Source organism: Gracilinanus agilis, chromosome 3 (genome assembly GCF_016433145.1).
Source record: "Gracilinanus agilis isolate LMUSP501 chromosome 3, AgileGrace, whole genome shotgun sequence".
Lineage (NCBI taxonomy): Eukaryota > Metazoa > Chordata > Mammalia > Didelphimorphia > Didelphidae > Gracilinanus > Gracilinanus agilis.
In genome coordinates, this window is record NC_058132.1 from 506,533,552 (window position 1) to 506,554,455 (window position 20,904).

Here is a 20,904-nt window from a genome sequence, read left to right on the forward strand (position 1 = left end):
CCCCCATCCATGGGGGACACCTTCAAAGATCCACCCCCCATCCCCAGAGGATGTTTGAAATTCTGGATGGTTTTGCTTTAACTTTTGCAATAGAGCAAACTTTTAAGACAAAACCCCAAATCATACACCCATATAAACAAGTGATAAGTGATAAGTCATATGTTTTTCTTCTGCATTTCTACTCCCACAGTTCTTTCTCTTGATGTAGATAGCATTCTTTCTCATAAATCTCTTGAGAAGGTCTTGGATCATTGTGTTGCTGCTAGTAGTAAAGACTGTTACATTGGATAGTTCCACAGTGTTTCACTTTATGTGTACAATGTTCTCTTGGTTCTGCTCATTTCACTCTGCATCAGTTCATTGAGGTTCTTCCAGTTCATATAGAAATCCTCCAGGTCATCATTCCTTATAGCACAATAATATTCCATTACCATCATATACCACAATTTGTTCAGCCATTACCCAATTGAAGGACACCCCCTTTTTCCAATTTTTTTGCCACCACAAAGAACGAGGCTATGAATATTTTTGTACAAACTTTTTTCATTATTATCTCTTTGAGGTACAAACCTATTAGTGGTATTGCTGGATCAAAGGGTATGCATTCTTTTAAAGTCCTTTGGGCATAATTCCAAATTGCCTTCTAGAATGGTTGGATCAGTTCACAACTCCAGCACCAGTGTATTTCCTTTTAACATTATTGAGTTTTGCTTTCCTCCTGAGATCTTTGGTAAATTCGATTTTCTCCTACCTCATATTTATTGCTCATTTTCTGATTTTTTTTAATCATAATTTCCCTAGGAATTAGACCTTAAAGCCTTCTCAGATTCCTTCTAGGTCTTATGGTTCTTTCTCAAATGACTTCTAGGGCAGTGATGGGCAAACTTTTTAAAGAGGGGGCCAAAGGAAAGGAAATACTCATCTGTCAGTCTATTTCTAAGGCAACTCTTTCGAAGTTTCATTGTATTGTATCCTACTCATTGTATTCTCCAGATTAGGAATAATGTTGCAGGGCCAGATAGAACATTTCAAGGGCCGCATCTGGCCTGTGTGGGCCATAGTTTGCCCATCACTGTTCTAGGGGATCAAAACTGACCCATCTCAGATTCTATCTTCTTTCCTTAGGTTTAGTGGAATGCAACTTAGGCACACACAGGTATGCCCTATTCCACTTCTTTCTGTTCCTAATTCTTGGAACTTTGTCACAACACAGAATCCAGAGGAAGCTTTTGCCTTTTGGTTTTCCATGGGAGTGGGGAGGTGAATTCTTTTGCAAGCTTGTGGGTAGGTTTGAGAAGGCTTACTGACATAACATGGTAGCTTGTTTAGTAAATAATGGAGGCATTAGGGATTTGTCTTCTCATATGTGAGTTCACTGATTTACTAATTTTATAGGATTCTTGGCATTTTAGATGGTAGAGACAGGGAACATTGGCTTATTGCTTTTGATCTTCTAGGCTCAGAGGTTAGAAAGGTTGGTTGAATTTGAGAAAATGTTTAGTTATCCATCATGTTGATTATATGTTCAAGAAGTCAAAAGTAGCCTTGTATTTGGACTCCTTGATTCAAGTCTTTCCCTGTTCTAGTCCATCTTTCATACTGCTGAAAAATGGATTTTCTTATATTTTATGTAACATAACTATTCCAGTGGCTTTCTGTTACCTTTAGGTTCAACTATAAACTGTTATCTTTTACATCTCTTCTTAGTCTGGTCCCTTCATATCTTTTTAGCCTTATTTCACATTACTTCCTTCCATATATCCTATGGTCTATTTTAAGGTTTTTCAGGGATAATTTCTTGCTACATGTAATTTTTGCCTCATATTCTGTGATGACTTTTGAGCCTAAATTTGGTTTAAAATATTATTTCACTAAAACTATTCTATCTAAATGTAAGGCCAAACCTATTTAAGTATCATAATGGGACTCAAAAATAAAAGTTTGGCTAATGCTCAATTCAGTAAATAATAGTGATTCAATAAATGTTATCCATTCTCTGAGTTAATAGTGTAAAAATTAAAATGAATTTACAGTAACTTCAGATATTATTTTTATAAGATTTATTAATCACTAGAAGTAAAGGAGTAAAAAGGTAACAAAATAAAACCACGTGCCCAAGCTAATCTACCTGTTCAAAAGTCCTGTGTTCACAGCTGCCCTCATAGGAAGGAAAGAGGGCTAGATACGGAAATCCAATGAATTTATCTACTGTCTACATCAGCTTATAATGATAGGAAGTCAGTGGGCTCCTGGGTAATGTAGTTCAAAGTTACAAGATTTCTAATTACACAGTAGCCTTAGTTAACTAAAGCATTTATGCCATAGATTTCATGATTCTTCTTTAGAAAACTAAGTCAAAATTAACTTGATAGTGAAAATTATATTTATTCAAAAGCCTTTTTTCTTTAAATAGACTAATTAAACTTTTTCTCTTTCAGCTGATGTAGCCCAACAGTTTCAATATGCAGTTCGTGTTATTGGTAGCAACTTTGCCCCAACTGTTGAAAGAGATGAATTTCTAGTAGCTGAAAAAATCAAGAAAGAACGTAAGTATTTTTTATTAATTTTTTCTAATTATTAGATTACCAAATGCTTCTAAAGGAATCTGAATACTTTTTTCATGTTAATTAATTTGTCTTTAATGAATTTGAATTATGTATCTTATTAAAAATAGAAGTGATCTAGGTCACTTGTCTTTAATGAAATTGTTGATTGTTTCTATGATTTGTTCTTTGACTCATTAATTCTTTAGGATAAGATTATTTAGTTTCTAATTAAATTTTAGTCCGTCTTTTTGCTGTCCTTTGTAATTTTTATTGCATTGTGATCTGAAAAGGATACATTTACTATTTCTACTTTTCTACATTTGGTTGTAAAGTTTGTACCCTATTATATGGTCAGTTTTTTGCAAAGGTACCATTATGTACTGTTTAGAAAAAGATATAATACTCTATTTCCATTCAGTTTTTGGTTCTCCTTTTTCAGTTGGCTCATTTCTTCTTGCATCACTTTCATTTCTCTTCTCCAATTTTCCTTTGCCTCTTTTAATTGGTTTTTGAAGTCTTTTTTGAGCTCTTCCTGACTGTGTCTAATCCATATTTTTCTTTGGGACTTTGTGAGTGTTTCCTTTGCTTTCACTATCCTTCAGTGTCTGTACCTTGCTCTTTTTCTCCGTAATGGTCCTTTAGAGTTAGGTCCTTTTTTTGTTGTCTGTTCATTTTTCCTATCTAATTATAGGTAGGCTCTATTTTCTGGGAAGTTGGGGTACCCTCTTAAACATCAGTCCTTCCTTGATGTTATTCTCAGCTTATTTTCTGAGTTGTTACTAGTTTTCTAGATGGTCTGAGGGCTGAGAACTCTGAGAGCCCCCTTCCCCTGCTGATTCAATTGACCCTTGAGATGCAGATAGCTTAAAGATTTTCCTCAGATTTGGGTGTAAGCTTTTGATCTCAGTCTGAACTTGATCAAATCAGGGGCTGATCAAATTCTAGCCCCAAGCTTAGGCTCAAGTTTTTGGTCTCACTGTGTTCATCCAATCAGGCACACCCTTGATTGACCTGTCCTTAAGCTCCTCCTTTAGTTTTGGGCAAAAAGATCTGGATTGGCTCCCCTGTGAACTGTGTCCTCATGCTAAACTGAGAATTATGTCCTCATCCCAACCTCTGACTGGGATTCCTGGCTTCACTCTGGGCCCACAGGGATCAGCCCCCTTCATCCCAGATTGTGGTGGGCTGGGCCTCTGGACTTGTACACAGGTTTGACATTTTAAGAGGTGTATTGTTGACTTGGACCAGTATTTGCCTAGGCAGGATCTCAGGATCAGAATGTTAGCTTGTGATTAAGTTCGGAACCCAGGAAAACAGATATGGGGTGGGGGTAGAGGAGTATAGTTTGTTCTTGGCTTGCTCTTTACTCCTTGCTACAGCCTCTTGCTGGCTCTGACCTCCTCTTACCCCAGTGCTCCAGATGTTGTGTACATACTTTTTGGGTTTTTCTTTTCTTGATAGTTGTTTCACTCTGTCTTCTTGTTGTTGTTTTTTTTCACTCTTATATTTGTTTTGTGGTGATATTTTAATCTTGGGTGGAAAGGCTTCTCGTGGTAACATGGAGTTGCTGCTCTAGTTACTCCTCCATGTTGGCTCTACCACTTTGAATTTTTTATTTTTTTTTTAATAGGCTTTTGCGGATTCCATTTTTAGCAATCTGATAATAAATGTACACACAAGTTTTAAAAGTTTTATTGATGTGTTTTTTATTTTTATAGGAAAAAATACTTATAAGAAGTCTCTTGTAATAGAGTAAAAGCCAGTTGGTAAATCTAACAATATAGTGACCTTATCTGAAAGTTTATGCAACTTTTTATATCTAAGGTACTAAGGTATCTAAGATTTATATCTCCATCCAACCTTTTAGTTTTCTGAATTTTTTAAAATTAAAAGAAATCTTTTTTTCTCTTACCCCTGCTGAGGGGAAAAATAAAAAATGTTTCATATAACATCATCAAGTAAAACAAATTCTCAATGGATATATATATATATATATATATATACACACACACACATATATATATATGTACACACTTACACTGAAACATATATTCATCCTTTACTCCCTAAATTTATACTTAATAGTACATAGTATCTTTTATTCTCAATCTTCTGGATTTAGCCATAGTGCTGTATTGTTCATAATTCTTAATGGTTTTGCAAATTTATGTCTTTATGCTATCGTTGTATATTGTCTTCTTGATTTTTCTTATTATATTTTTAATTTATAAAAATTTTCATAATTACTTATTTTTATAATATTGATGTTAAAATATAAATTATTCATTCTTTTTGCTTACTCTTCAATTCAAATAAATCTTTCTTTGTTTTTGAAATTATCATTTTCTTCATAGAGGACAATATTATTCCAAACATTCATGTACAACTTATTTAATCATTACTCAATTAAAAAAAAAAACAACTGTATGTTCCATCTTAGAATCAATATTGTGTATTGGTTCCAAGGCAGAGGAGTGGTAAGGGCTAGGCAATGGGGGTGAAGTAACTTGCCCAGAGTCACACAGCCAGGAACTCAATTGATATTTAAAAATTCTGCTTCAAAAGTTATAAGGTCTGACCTATAGTAATTTCTAATTTCTTTTTTTCATGGATTTCAGTTCTCTTTTAAGCCATTCTGGAGTTTCTTTTTGTTTCCTTTTTAAAAAAAAGTATTTAAGTGAGCTTTGTATTCTCTTTGATGATTTACTAAACTTTCTTTTTTCTTGTTTTCGGATCTTCACTTGATTTATTTGCTTCTATTTTTTAAAGATCTTTTCCTTGAATCTTTAGTGTTTTGACCTCTTTTGGGGGGGGGGGGGGGGGAGGAGAAGAGTTTTTTTCTGTTGCTCATTTTCTGGTTTCTCATTTGCTAGGGGGCATATTCCCAAGGTTGAGCTCCAAGACTGCTTCTGCTTCCTTGTCTTGAGGTTATTATTTGTTGTCCTGGTTTGTTGCCTTTAGTAACCTCTGTGGATATTGTACTGGCTCTAGCTGTTTCAAATCCCTTTTCCTTCAGACCTGATATAGCCACAGACATTGGCCTCCCACCTCAACTTTCCCCTTGACTCTTATGGTAGAAATAATGCCTTCTCAGGTCATTGACATATAGGTTGGACTAGTTCTTTAAAAGATAGGGATGCTGTGCTTGATCCTTGATAAGTCCCGATCCCTGGGGTCCAAGTTTTTGATGTGGCTTCATGATTACTTGGGACATGAAAATGCTAGTCTACAAGTAGTCAATCCCCCTCAGACTTGATACTTATTTTATTTCATTGTGAGTCATCACTCCAATTTGACCCAGTATACTACTGAACAGATACATTTTTATATGTAGAGAAAAGTGACTATATGTATCTGAACCAGTATCGTATCCTTGCTGAGTAACATTTTCCGTTATTGTTAGTAAATTTTTTAGTTATATTGGATACTTTTTTAATATCTTAATTCATTCCATTCATTCAGTCAGATTTGGCTCATTATAGCTGTCTTGGGCCAGGAGCCTGATTTAGGAAGATAACTGATTTAGGAAGGTACATGAGGAAGCCCTTTAAAGATAAGTGTTTTATATTGTTAATTTATAAGCATTTTCCTTATGAGGCTTCTTTCTTTGTCCTGTGGGTTGTGTTGTAGAAATTAATAAATAAGGTATCGATATTTAAGATTAGTTATTAAGAGGCTTATCAGGCAAGGCTGGAGAATTCTAAATGGAACGGGGAAGTAGGAAGTGGCTCTCTCTCTTGGGATGGACTCCATGTTGGCTGAGTGCAGGTTGAAACTGATCAACTGACACAGTGGGAAACCTCAGGGAAAGTGAAGATTATATCCTGGAGGAAGAATCATCTATCTCTGGGAAGTTAGGTTGAGAATATCAAACCTGACCTGGGCTGCTGGTCATCTCAGGCTGGTTTAATTCCCTAACTTTATCCATCTCTGGATTACTAGCTGAGGACCTGGGAGAGCCATGTGACCACTGGATTTGGACAGGACTCAGCAGTGAGGATCACACTTCCCTTCCTGCTAGCCCAGCTATGCCCTGATAGCCTATAGTTTAGTGTAGATTAAATTCCTTCCCTGACCCAGAAACCTGCCCATAGTTTGTTAGAACAGAAACCCCTTTTCCCTTCCTTCAGACTAAATTCTATCTAATTAAAACTGGTTTACTTAACCTCCTTGGTTTTACTCAATCCCTATGTAGTTAATAGGTTCACTGGCTGATCTGTGTTGCAGTTGGATCCTAACTGTCACTCCCTCCAACTGCCAAACCTATTCTTGAGGTGTATGTAGGTTATTCCCAGTCTGTTGCCCTGTCCTGTTGTAGTATAGTACCTATTTCTCTGGGTTATTATGAGGCTCAGTCAACTGATAAAATATTGATAAAGCACTTAACCACAGTGCCTTGACATAGTAGGCACTTAATAAATGCCACCCCAATCAACTTTAATGTTTTCAATTACCAACTGTATGTAAAAGATTCCCTTGTATGTATATTTCACATTAGTCTCTCTCTTTTTAAAAACTTTAATTAATTAATTAATTGAGTATTTTTCCATGGTTACATGATTCATGTTCTTTCTGTCCCCTCGTCCCCCCCCCCTCCCATAGCCAGCACACAATTCCACTGGGTTTTACATGTGTCATTGATCAAGACCTATTTCTATATTATTAATATTTGCATTAGGGTGATCATTTAGAGTCTACATCCCCAATCAAATCCCCATCAACTCATGTATTAGTCTCTCTCTTGAGCTGTAGTCCTGCATTGCCAGTTGTTTATCAACTATTTCAAAATGAATCTCCTATGAATATCCCACATGCATAGTTCCTTTATGGAATTTCAATCTCTACAACAGTATCAAAATGAAAGTTCTACCAGCCTTTTCTTTTCATATTGTACTCCCTTTAGTTGTGTGTATCTCATCTGCTTATTCTAGGATATATGTGGTTTTAGAATATTGACTTGGAATTTTCATTAGAAATGCTATTTTTTGAGGTGATAAATTGATTGGTCATTGACTCTTTTTCTTCTACTCTGTACCTGGGACATTTATTTTCCTCTCTTTCATGAGTTGCAGCTATACCCTAAAAGTCTTAGGATCTTTCCATTAGTCTTACACTTGAAATATATATGTGCTGTCTTCTCTGCTGAGTTCCTTGAGAACAGGGACTTGCTACCTTTCTGTTTTCTATCCTCAAGACTTAATACAGTACTTTGTATATAGTAAGCACTTAATAAATACTTTTTCAAACATTAGTTTCATTTACTTACTTCTTTGAATAAGTATTTGTCATAACCTTGATATAAACTAGAAAATTACAGAAAGCTACTAAATTTATTTTATATTTTCTTCTAGAAGCAATTATCTGAAAATTAATTATGATTTATTCCAGAGTACCAAACACTTAGTATTTATCCCTTTGCATTTTTTCCTATCTTGGTTTGAATACAAATTTGAATTGGGATTGATGCTGTTTATAAACTCTGGAAATTAGCCCCACACAATATATTATTCATCTTGGGCTGACTCAGCCTGCAATCCTTATGTAGTTTAGGTTCATTCCAGATCCTCTGCTGGAGGTTCTAGTTTCTTTAAGGATATGATCCTAATAATTCTTGGTCAGTCATGATCTTTCAACATACCTCCTGTCTGTTCTCCAGAACAAGTGAAAAATTGTTTTTAGATCACCCCCTACATTTGGGATAGTTTTGGAGCTGCCTTAAAACATTAGTGAGACTTTTCTAGGACATAGGAAAAAAAGATTATGAGAGATTTATGCAAGTCATAGCTTTTCAGCATGAATCTATTTGAAGAAATAAAGAAATTTTCTGTTTGTTGGATGAAAGAAAATCTATTCACAGATATATATGGGGATCTAGTAATATAGTGAAATAGCTAGAAGTAAAGATAAATAGTATCACAGTGGTGAGATTATTAATAGGTAAAATAGTTATAAAAATGAATTGCAATACATATGAATGCTTTATTTTTTCCTTTAATTTTTCTAACTTTTCAGTTGTTCGACAAAGAAGGGAAGCAGATGCTGCATTATTTTCAGAACTTCACAGGAAACTCCATTCACAGGTATTATATTAATTATATGAAAGTCTATTTCACTAATAATAAGGATAGTGGTATAAGATCAGTTTTTCTGGTATTACATTAACCACATTTGTATTGCGTAATGACTTTTAATTTTAGATTGTGGTTTATTAAGAGCCTAGGGCTAGCTTTGGTAATCTTTTGTCATCTTATGTCTTGAGTGGGGAGCTTCACTTTACTATAAGCGCATATGTACTTTATTTGGGCCTAATGCTAAATTGCCTATGTTATGAAAGGAAAGTCACTACCTTGTATATAAAATATGGAATAAATCAGCAGTATTTGCATACTAAATTTGTGTACAATTGCTTGAAATCATTATAGGAAGGAAGGAGATGGGCAAAAAGGTTTACTTATTCATAATCATAAAAGCTTATCTGTCTAACTGTACTTTAAAAAAAAGTATAATTGACCATAAAATGTATTGATATTGATTTGAATTTTAAAAATCTTTTAGTTTTACACTTTAATGAGATATGTTGTTTATTCCTGAAAGTTAAAAGTTTCTTAACTTAAATTTTTTTATTAAAAAAATCTACCAAAACTCTATAGATTGAAATAAATGTAGAATCATAAAATTGACTCCTTAAAAGAAGAGCTTCCTCAAATTGGTTTCCATTTGTTTCCTAAAATACCATAATTATTGTTTTTCCTCTCTTATTTTAGATGCTCATTAATGTGGGATTATTATACAAGATATTTTTTTTGTTTCTTTTATCAACTCTAAATTTTCCTTTCTTTGAACTCTTAATAGTTCTCTCATATTTAAAAAAAGGTTTTCAGTCCTTATTAAAGATTCTTGTATATCGATTGTGTTCCAAAATTTCTTCATGTTCATTTAACAAAATCATTGACTTGAGACCAAGATGATAAATAACTAAACGTTCATCTTATTTCTTTTCAGAGATTATTCATCTTTGAGATTTGTCTTAGATTAGTTTTTCAATTTTATTTAATTGATGATTCAGCTGATCTCCAAGACTAATGGGCCAGCTATCTATGCCACCATATTGCCATAGAACTTTATGAATTAAATTTAAACCAAATTTGAAAGGTATTCTTTCCATTTTAAATATTTCTTAATTTAAAACACACCCTACACACAAAATCAGAGATACAAGAGTGAGAATTCTTATGGGGAAAAAACTGGGGGCTAAATTAAATATTATCAGGGTTCTGAGGAAGAGTAAGTAAGAGACAACAGAATAATCTGCTACAGTGGGCATGAGACTTCTGGCCATACTTTTATTTGAGTAAGAGATCCTATAATTTTATATTTAATAAATTCAATTCAAATTTTAAAAATTGAGTGTTTACTTTCTGTAAAGTTGCATGATAATCACCTGGAACACAAAGACAATAGTAAAACAATCCTTTACTGTCATGGAGTGTATATTCTACATGGAGATGTATTCTTATACATCTCTCTTCTTTTTGGTTGATCAGTATTAGAACTTTTAGTATAATTTTTTATTCTCCTTTTGACTTTATTTGGGAAGCAAAAAATGAGAATCTTTTCTCCTATATTTGTTTATATGCTTAACTTTGCAATCTATTTCAAAATATTGTCTCATTTGCTTTTCTTGCTTCTTTCCCCTTTTAAAAATTTATCATGAGTCCTTAAAAAAGAGAGTATGAAGTTTTTAGTTTCATATACTTTAGCCTGAAGTTTCTGAAAGTGAAAAGTACAACCCTGAAAAAACTTGGCAAGTGAGCCTATGTATATGTCATATACAGGACATTTCCTACTTGAAATGGATTGTGTTTTCAAAGTTAAAATTTAAGTCTCAAGAAGTTTAGAACTCATTTATTTCTCCTTCCAAGAGCAATGTAAAACATGGTAATAGTGTTTCTGGATTCATAAAAAGCTTATACCTATATTGTACTTGAAATATTACACATTTGCCAAAAAAAAAAAAGTAGAAAACCATACTATTTCTAAACTAGAAATTAGACAAGTTTAAAATAAAAACTAAGAAATACATTTTCTAACTGTTCATAAAAATTACAAAAATCTGTATAATCAAATTTGTATAAAATCAAACTTTCTTACTTACTAGGGATTCTTGAGGTACATGAACTTAAAACTTGGGGTACATGAACTTAAAAAATTTTTTTTGATAAGCATTATAAATAATTTTTTATGCTATATCTTTTATTTTGTGTATTTAAAAATACTTTGAGGAGAGGGCCAGTAGGCTTCACTAGATTGCTTAAAGTGTGTGTGTATGTATATCTTTGACCCACACAATAAATCAAGAACCCTTATTCTTCAATCCCATTTTTCTTTTTTCTCACTTTGTCAGCTGGTGCTACATACATGGTTGGTAGGAGTCTTATTATTTGCTACTCTTGAGATTGTTGGCATTGTTATTTGGACCTGGCTGGTATTTGAGTTTAACATACTGTGGGTTATGACTGCATTGTGGGAGGAAACTCCCAAAAACATAAATTTATAAATGCCTTTGAGTACTTGAGAGAGTGTATTAAATATTGTTGGCATTTCATTTCAGAGAAGATGAATCTTTGACATCTCACTGAGCTGGTTTAGCAGATTATATTAGAATATTTGCTTTCACTGATTGATAGTTTCAGCATATGAGTTCATAAGAATGAATTCATTTAAGAATATGGATATGAATATGGATATATAAGAATCAGTTAGGTATACAGTGCCGGTATGTGCCCACTTCTAATCTGAAAAACACTTTTTACCTTTTTTAATAGTCTCTATAACTAAAGTGAAAATATTTGGAAAGCTGTTGATGGTGGCGCTTGCCTCTCTGGGAAAGTAACAGTGACCATTTCTAAATGTTTACCTGCTACCCTTCCCCCCTTTTTTATATTAATAGGTTTATATCTTGGGGAGTGTCTAAAAGACTTCAATGTGAAAATTTAAAAATCATATTTGGTATATACCATTAATATTTTATGTCCTTATCTTCCAAATATCCATATTGCTCAATAACTTAGTGATACTCTAATTTTTTGTTTTAGACACTCAACACAATCTTTCCTATATTTTAAAGTAGAAGTGTCAACCACTTGGCCCCTCTAATATGCATAACATTTCTTGAATACAGTCATAATCAGATTTAAATGTAATTGAGAAATATTTAAGAAAATAAAAATACAGTAAAACATGGTTAATGTTTATAAGTGTTTTTTCTAAGTCAGTTTTTGGCCAATAGGAATCTTTATATATTATTTAGTGATCCTTGTTTCTATTTGAGTTTGGCATCAACTGCTCTAAATTGTTCTTTGAGTATAATGTCATTAAGATTGTTATAAACTATAAGAAAATTGGAAGGGAAGGATAAGGAAAGATAAACAATAATGTGTCTAGCTTGTCAGTTATATGCTATTTCTCACCCAATGCTGTAGTACCACCTAGAGGATCTTTGAATTAAACATCCCCAGACCTTACCATTTTTGTAAGCTTTCAGAGGAGCTGAATTTGAATCCCTTTAAATATATGACTTTGCTGCTTTTGATTTCTTTATCTGAAAATTGCCTATTCATGTCCCTTGCCCATTTATCAATTGGGGAATGGCTTGATTTTTTATACAACTGATTTAGCTCCTTGTATATTTGAGTAATTAGACAACTGTCAGAATTTTTTGTTATAAAGATTTTTTCCCAGTTTGTTGTTTCCCTTCTGATTTTGGTTGCATTGTTTTTGTTTGTACAAAACCTTTTTAATTTAATATAATCAATTATTTATTTTACATTTTGTTTATATTCAAGTCTTTCACCCATTCTGAATTTATCTTGGTGTAGGTTGTGAGATGTTGATCTAAACTTAATCTTTCCCATATTGTTTTCCAATTTTCCCAGCAGTTTTTGCATATGATTAATATATTCACACAATATGTGATTCACTGTTTTTTTTCAACGTAATTTTCCTGGCCATGTATATAGTACACATTTTTAGTAATATAAATCCCAGGATCCTAGAGTTTAGAAGGGATTTACTTATTTCCATTGTAAATTTAAGTGATTTTAACAATGGAAATTTTAAAGATATTTTTGCTAAAAGAGATACATATGGTAGTTTGTGGTAGAAAAGAACCAGAAACTAAAGGGATTTCTATGAGTTGGGATTGGCTGAATAAGTTATAGTATGTGATTATAATGGAATGTACTACTTAAGAAATGATGTGCAAGAGGATCACAAAAAAATCTGGACTTATATGAAGTGATATAAAGTCAAGTGAGCAGAACTAGCATAACATTGTACACAGTAATAGTAATAATGTATGATGATCAACTGTGAAATAACAGCTATTATCAACAATGCAAGAATTCAAAACAACACAAGGGATACATGATAAAAAAGGCTTCCTTTACCATAGAAGAACTGAGGGAGGCGGAATACAGATCGAAGCATACCATTCTTCACTTTATTTTCTTCATGAATGTTTCCCTAGTATAAGCAAAGTATCTTCTTTCACAACATGATAAATAGGAAAATATATATTTCATGATAGCACATGTGTAACTTATATCAGATTACCTGCTGTCTTGGAGAGCGGGGAGGAGTTACAGGGAGGGAGAGAACCTGGATCACAAAAATATTTTTGAAATCTATGTACGTGTAATCTGTAAAAAAAAAAAAAAGAAAATATAGCTTAATTAAACTTTTAAATGTTAACATTTAACAAATAACTTCATGTTGATTCAAACCTAATATAATTATTTCTGCATATAGTACAGATTAAAATAAACACATTAACAACTTTGATTTTGGCCCATTAATTTGATGACATCACTGATCACAGTTTTATATTTGAAATAATGTTATACATATTTCTATAACTAGTAGTCGTATAGAGTTATTTGTGTTCATAAAAAGGAAGTTTACTATACAGAGAATTTTAGTGAAGATTTTTTAAAAATGAAAAACTATCTTCTAATTTATAACTTGTGAAAATGTTGATTTTAATATCAAAATTTCCTTTAATCAGTCAATTACTCAGGATTTATTAAGAGCTTTGTTCTAGATGACTATGCTAGATTAATTTAGAGGCAAAAGTGGAACAGTCCTTGTTCTCAAGAAGTTTACTTTTTATCAGAGGATGTACCATGTATACACATGGATATGTAAAGTATACATATTTGTAGGCAAAAGAAATATTTAATTTTTGCAATGTTGATATTAATAAAAGTGATAATTAAAGAATATTCTTAATAAATATTTTTTCGAGTAGAAGGATGAAGAGCTAGATAGGCATCAGAAAAGGCTTCATATAAATAGGTGACATTGAAAGAAACCAGACATTTAGAGTAGGAGAAGTAAGCAAATAGGAGAAGCAAAACAAACAGCTCCCAAGAGCATTCTCCCAAAACAGGCCAAATAATCTAGCAGAATAATTGCATCTGTGTTACCTTTTCCCTTAGAAGTTTACTATCTATTAAAGAAAAGGGAATGAAGAGTTTTTATTTTAGTCAACTAGTACAGTACACTGAGTATCCATTGCTTTTGAATGAATTTTGGTGCCACTTAGTGTTGTCTTAATTGACATAGATGTAGTCATTGTATTGTATTATTCCTTTGGGTCTTCCTTCTTTAATTTGCATCATTTCATACTAGTCATCTCAAGCTTCTCAGAAATGTTCATCTTCTTTATAGTGTAATAATATGCCATATAATAACATTTTAAGCACAAAGCATATAAAGATAGGTTTATCTTTTCATTTAACACAGTATTTAAAAATATTTGCTGCATTATTTTATTGTTCCTTGGCAGCATTGTCCCTCTCCCCCATCTTTATTTTTAAACTATTTCTTATTGGGAAATAGGATTTTTTATAGAATTTGGCCTCAATGTACTTTAAAAACATTTCTTATACATATATTTTATTTCGATATCAACTGAATTTCTCTATGCACATCCCCTTTCCTCTTCTCATAGAGCCATCCCTTCTAACAAAGAATTAAAAAAAGAGAAAACAATTCAGCAAAACTACTCAACACATTGAAAAAGTTTTGTTATCTGTAGTGTTCCAAATCCAGTCTTCCAGGCTTACATTGAAGGGACCAAGTTTGGTAATTATAGTTTTTTACAGTTTCATGTTTTGCTCTTTCTTTTTACATTGTTGTGTAAATTCCCTTCCTGATTTTGTTTCCTTGATATTGCATCATTTCAGATATTAGAAATCATTTTACCTTCTATGTAGTCAGTAAACTAGAAAGCTGGTTTTGTTTTTTTAAAAAAATTGTCACATATAGGAAGGAAATGTTCTTTTCCAAGGGTTTGGTAATCAGTGAAAAATTATTTTTATTACAGGACTTTTGGAGCAAATATCATAAGGATATATGTTAGTGATCTTTAAAGGACATTATCTTTAGAAATTTGATAACTCCTATTTCTGGCTAATAAGAAATTGAAATATTTAGAAGTAATGCCTTTGAGTGATTTTATTATGTATTTGGAGGTAATGTTTTTTAGAAGTAATAATTTAGAGGTATAGGAAAATAAAAGTATGAGGAGATTCATTAAGCAATATTTTAAAAAATTGGTCTTAATTATTTCTCTACAACAGGGAATTTTGAAAAATAAATGGTCAATACTCTACCTCCTGCTTAGCCTCAGTGAAGATCCAAGAAAGCAACCAAATAAGGTAAACTGTTTTTATTTTAGTCCAGCCACTTGTTGCTTTTTAAAAGCCAATAGGATTTTTTTTTTTTTGTATTTATGTGATGAAAGGGCAAAGAGAGTTTATCACACTTTATTTAAAGGGAGTAAACATATAAGAAGTCGAGATAGTAAAAACATTAGAAAAGTAGAAAATCTGTCAATTCATGGAAATTTTGGAAATTTATAGCTTAAAAAAAATTAAAGCCACCTTTATAATTAGACAGCCAAGTAAAAGTGATAGCATGTTGGACTTGGAGTATTTGAGTTTTAATCCTTGCTATGTGACTGGCTAATCATTCAATGTCCTCCAGTCTTAATTTCCCCATTTGTAAAATAAGGCAAATAATAGCCCTGGGTACCATTGTTATCAGGAGCAACAGAAATCATGTATATGAAATGAAATACATTGTAACCTTTAATGTACTATATAAAAATCAATTCTTTTTATTTTTTTTAATTAAAAATCAGTTCTTCTTAAAAATTTTTCTTCAAAATTGACATGATAACCCCTATCTTCCTTATTTGCTATTTAAAAAATTTTAATGGAACAGAATTTCCTGGTTAAATGTACAGTTAATTCACTGCATCACATCATAACCTATTCATGAATTATTTATTTTTAATGAATTTGAATTGGATGAGATACTTTTGAGCACATAGAAAATAAATTAATCTTAAAATCACAGAATTTTTAGAGCCATAAGTAACTTTGAGGACATTTAATCAACCTTCATTCTCTTTTTAGATGAGGAAACTGGCACTCAGAGAAGTTAATTGACTTGCCCAAGTCAGTGTCAAAGCCAGCACTATGTTACCCTAGATTTCTGATTTTTAACTCAGGTCTTTCAGTTAATTTATACTTTTCCCATGTCCTGTAGAAGCCATTAGAATATTCAAATAAAACAATTCGGAATTTTGATATTTTGTAGCATGTAAATTTCATCAGACCATATTAAAAAAAGGATTGTTTTAAATATGTTTTAAATAGATATCATACTTGTTAAACAGGTGTTTCCAATATTCAACTATTTGACATTAATAGCTATTCACAGAAATTAAAAATCTTGCTAAAATATTACCAATTTTGGTATAACTTACTTGAATTTTGATTTAGCATCTCATTTACTTTATTAGCAATGTGTACATTCAGGTACACAAATGGAAAGGAAATGGGAATCTTGTTAGCAAATATTGTGAAGAAAGAACACATCAGTATGTTCTTAATTAGAATTTTGCTTTTTGTTTTAAGGTTTCTAGTTATGCTACACTATTTGCTCAAGCATTACCAAGAGATGCCCATTCAACTCCATACTATTATGCCAGACCTCAGAGCCTCCCACTGAATTATCAGGATCGGAACACCCAATCTGCACAAAGTTCTGGCAGTATGGGAAGCAGTGGAATTAGCAGCATAAGCATGTATGCACTGAATGGTCCAACACCAACACCACAATCTCTCCTTCCAGGGTAAATGCAAACTTAAACTTTGATTACTAATTGGTGAAAAGAAAATATGTTTTTCTTTTGTGTTTCCACTCCCATAGTTCTTTCTTTAGATGTGGATAGCATTCTTTTTCCTAAATTCCAAGGGATTGTTCTTGATCATTTCATTGCTATTAGTAGCAGAGTCTATTACATTTGATCATCCCACAACATTTCACTTTCTGTGTACAATGCTCTTCTGGTTCTGCTCATTTCACTCTGTATCAGTTCATGGAGGTCTTTCCAGTTCATATAGAAATCAAGTAGTTCATCATTCCTTATAGAACAATAATATTCCATCACCATCATATACCCCATTTTGTTCAGCCATTCCCTAATTGAGGGACACCCTCTCATTTTCCAATTTTTTGCCACCACAAAAAATGCAGTGATAAATATTTTTATAAAGACATTTTTTTTTTTTTATCTCTTTGGGGTACAAACCCAGTAGTGGTATAGCTGGATCAAATTCATGCAGTCTTTTAAAGCTATTTGGGCATAATTCCAAATTGCCTTCTAGAGTGGTTGGATCAATTCACAATTCCACCAGTGCATTAGTGTCTCAGTTTTGCCATATCCCCTCCAACATTTATTATTTTCCTTTATTGTCATATTGTCCAGTCTGCTAGGTGTGTGAAGTATTTCGTAATTGTGTTACTGGGTTTGTCTTGGCAGGTAGACTCCCAAGTATTTTATGTTATCTACATTTATTTTAAATGGAATTTCCATTTCTATCTTTTGCTTCTGGATTTTGTTGGTAATATATCAAACTGCTGGTGATTTATATGGGTTTTATGTAGCAACTTGGCTAAAGTTGTTGTTTCATGTAGTTTTTTAGTTGATTCTCTAGGATTCTCTACGCATACCATCATATTATCTGCAGAGTGACAGTTTAGATTCCTCATTGCTTATTCTAATTTCTTCAATTTCTTTTTCTTCACTTATTGCTTTAGTGCTGGTGTAGTATTGAATAATAATGGTGATAGTGGGCATTCTTGCTTCATTACTGATCTTATTGGGAAGGCTTCTAACTTATACCCATTACAGATATGTTTGCTAATGGTTTTAGAGAGTTACTACTTATCATTTTAAGGAAAACTTATTCCTGTGCTTTCAAGTGTTTTTAATAGGAGTGAGCATTGCAATTTGTTAAAAGCTTTTTCTACATCTATTGACATAATTATATAATTTTTGTTTTTTTTTAATTGACATAGCCAGTTATGCTGAAGGTTTTCCTAATATTGAACTAGGCCTGCATTCCTACTAGTATAAATCCCAAGTGGTTATAATGTATATTTGTGATACATTGTTGTAATCTCCTTATTACTATTTTGTTTACAATTTTTCATCAATATTCATTAGAGAAACTGTTCTACAGTTCTCTTCCTCTAATTTTGCTCTTCCTGGTTAGGTATCTGCACCATATTTGTATAGTAAAAGGAATTTTCTTTTTTCCCAATTTTTTGCAATAGTTTATACAATATTGCAATTAATTTTTCTTTAAATATCTGTTGGAATAAACTTGTAAATCCATCTGATCATGGAAATTTTTTTCTTAGGGAATTCACTGATGGCTTGTACAATTTATTTTTTTTTTTAGATTGGGTTAGTTATTCTATTTCTTTTTCTCTTAATCCAAGCTGTCTATATTTTTGTAAAAATTTTCATTTCATTTATAATGTCAGATTTATTGGCATATAATGGGGCAAAGAAACTCCTAATAATTGCTTTAATTTCCTCATTATTGCTCATGCATTCATTCTTTTCATTTTTGATGCTGGTAATTTGGGTTTTTTTTTGTTCTTTTTATTTAAATCAAATTATTCAGTGATTTATTTATTTTGTTTTAGTTTTTTCATTAACCAACTTCTAGTTTTATTTATTAGTTCACTTTTTTTATTTTAAATTTTACTAATTTCTGCTCTACTTTTTTCAGGATTTATAATTTGGTGTTTCATTGAGAATTTTTAATTTATTCTTTTTCTAGTTTTTTTTAACTATATACTCAGTTCATTGGTCCTCTCTCTGTTTTATTGATATGTGTTTAAAGATAGAATTTTTTCTGAAGTATTACTTTGACTGTATCCCAAAAATTTTGGTACTTTGTGTCATTGTTGTCATCCTCTTAATGAAATTTCTGATTATTTCTATGATTGGTTGTTTAGGATTAGTTTATTTAGAGGTTTGCGTTTTTTTTAGGTCATTTTCCAAGCCCAGTCCCAAGCTACTATTGGAGCAAATTTTTTTTTTTTGGAAATGTGACTTATATAGAAATATAATTGTGTGGTTTTGCATGTATAATTGATATCAGATTGCATACTTTCCCAGTAAGTGTGGAAGAATATGAGAGGGGGAGAATGTGGAATTCAGAACTTATAAAGAAAAGAATGTTAAAAATAAATAGTAATTTAAAAAAGGAAAATTAGCACTACATCTTCTTGTAGCTCAAAATTGGAAACTAAGGAATATTAGGGAAGGAGTGACCTATTTTGGAATGGCTAAACAAAAAGTGATAGTTTTCTGTCCTCATTGCCTATTCTAATTCCTTCAGTTTCTTTTTTCTGCTCTTATTGCTATAGCAAGTATTTCTAGTACAACATATAATAGTGGTAATAATGGGCATCTTTGCTTCACTCCTGCTCTTATTTGCGAAGGGTTCTAGTTTATCCCCATTACAGATACTGCTTGCTAATGGTTTTAGATAGATGTTGTTTATCACTTTAAGGAAAGCTTCTTTTATTCCAATGTTTTCTAATGTTTTTCATGAGGAATGGGTGTTATATTTTGTCAAAAGCTTTTTCTGTATCTTTTGAGATAATCATATGGTTTCTGCTGTTTTTGTTATTAATATGGGCAATTATGTCGATAGTTTCCCTAAAATTGACTCATTCCTGCATTGCAGGTATAAAACCCACATGATCATGGTGTATTATCCTTGTGATATAATGCCATAATCTCTTTGCTAGTATTTTATTTAAAATTTGTGCTTTAGTATTTATTAGGGAGATTGGTATATAGTTTTCTTTCTCGGTTTTAGCTCTTCTTGGTCAAGGTACCAGTACCATATTTGTCAAGCAATTTTTTTTTATTGAAAGAAAGAAAGAAAAGAAAAAGCTATCAATAGAGAGCTACATTGTCCTGCACAGTAGCTACTATAAAATATATTTATTATTTGTCCCAGTAATACTACTATTGGGTCTGTATCCCAAAGGGATATATCAGGGATTGAGGAAAAGGACCTATTTATACAAAAATATTTTTGTAGCTCTTTTTGTAGTGGTAAAGAATTAGAAATTGAAGGGATGTCCATTAATTGTGGAATGGCTGAAGAAGTTATGTTATGTGGCTGTAATGGAATACCATAAGAAATGATAAACAGGATGAGTTCTGAAAAATCTGGAAAAGACATATGAAATGATGGAAGTTAAAGTAAGCAGATGCAGGAGAACATTGTATATAGTAATAAACATATTATATTATGATCAACTGTGAAGGACTAAACTATTATCAGCAATACAAGGTTCCAAGGTAAGCCCAAGGGACTCATGATAAAAAATACTCCATAGCCAAAGAAGGAACTGTTGGAGTCTGATTGTAGATCAAAGCATTCCATATTTCACTTTATTTCCTTTGTAAGTTTTTTATTGTATTTGTGATGTGTCTTTTGTCATAGGGTGGGAAAAAATGGAAATATGTATTGCATGAAAGCATTGGTTTTGTCTATATCAGACTATTGATCTTCTCAGTAAGGGTGAGGAGGGAAAAAGCAAGAATCCAAATAGCAAAATTTCAAAAAACAGTTGTCAAAAATTATTTCTATCTGTAATTAAAAAAAAAGTAAATTTAAAAAAGAAACAAAAAACAAATTGCTCATGGAAAAGAGGGAGAAATTATTTTTTTAGATGTGAGAAAACCCCCAGATGTTTATATTATGATATGCCACATTTATTTTAATATAATTTATTACTATGCAGTGGTATTTCCTTGAATTAAACCTGATCCACTTTGTCAAAGAGTTATAGCCGTACTATATTGGCTTCTTATTGCTAATAAAAAAAATGTTTCAGGTCACTCTTAATGAGGTAAGACTATGATTGGTTATTTCTGTTGTTAAGACTGATTGAAAAGTATTTTTAA

General features: G+C 32.0%; 1 protein-coding gene across 2 annotated transcripts in view; it reads left to right on the top strand.

The window, feature by feature from the left end:
* TUBGCP3 (tubulin gamma complex associated protein 3) overlaps positions 1 to 20,904 on the top strand; it is a 139,911-nt gene that overhangs the window by 28,211 nt on the left and 90,796 nt on the right. Inside the window, exons 2-5 of one of the 2 annotated variants that reach the window (XM_044667161.1) lie at positions 2,439 to 2,546; positions 8,559 to 8,626; positions 15,191 to 15,275; positions 16,566 to 16,752. In XM_044667161.1, the coding sequence (XP_044523096.1) occupies positions 2,439 to 2,546; positions 8,559 to 8,626; positions 15,191 to 15,275; positions 16,566 to 16,752 (448 nt within the window). Of the gene's footprint in view, positions 1 to 2,438; positions 2,547 to 8,558; positions 8,627 to 15,190; positions 15,276 to 16,534; positions 16,753 to 20,904 lie in introns of both variants that reach the window. The other variant, XM_044667160.1, reaches the window with a different exon arrangement.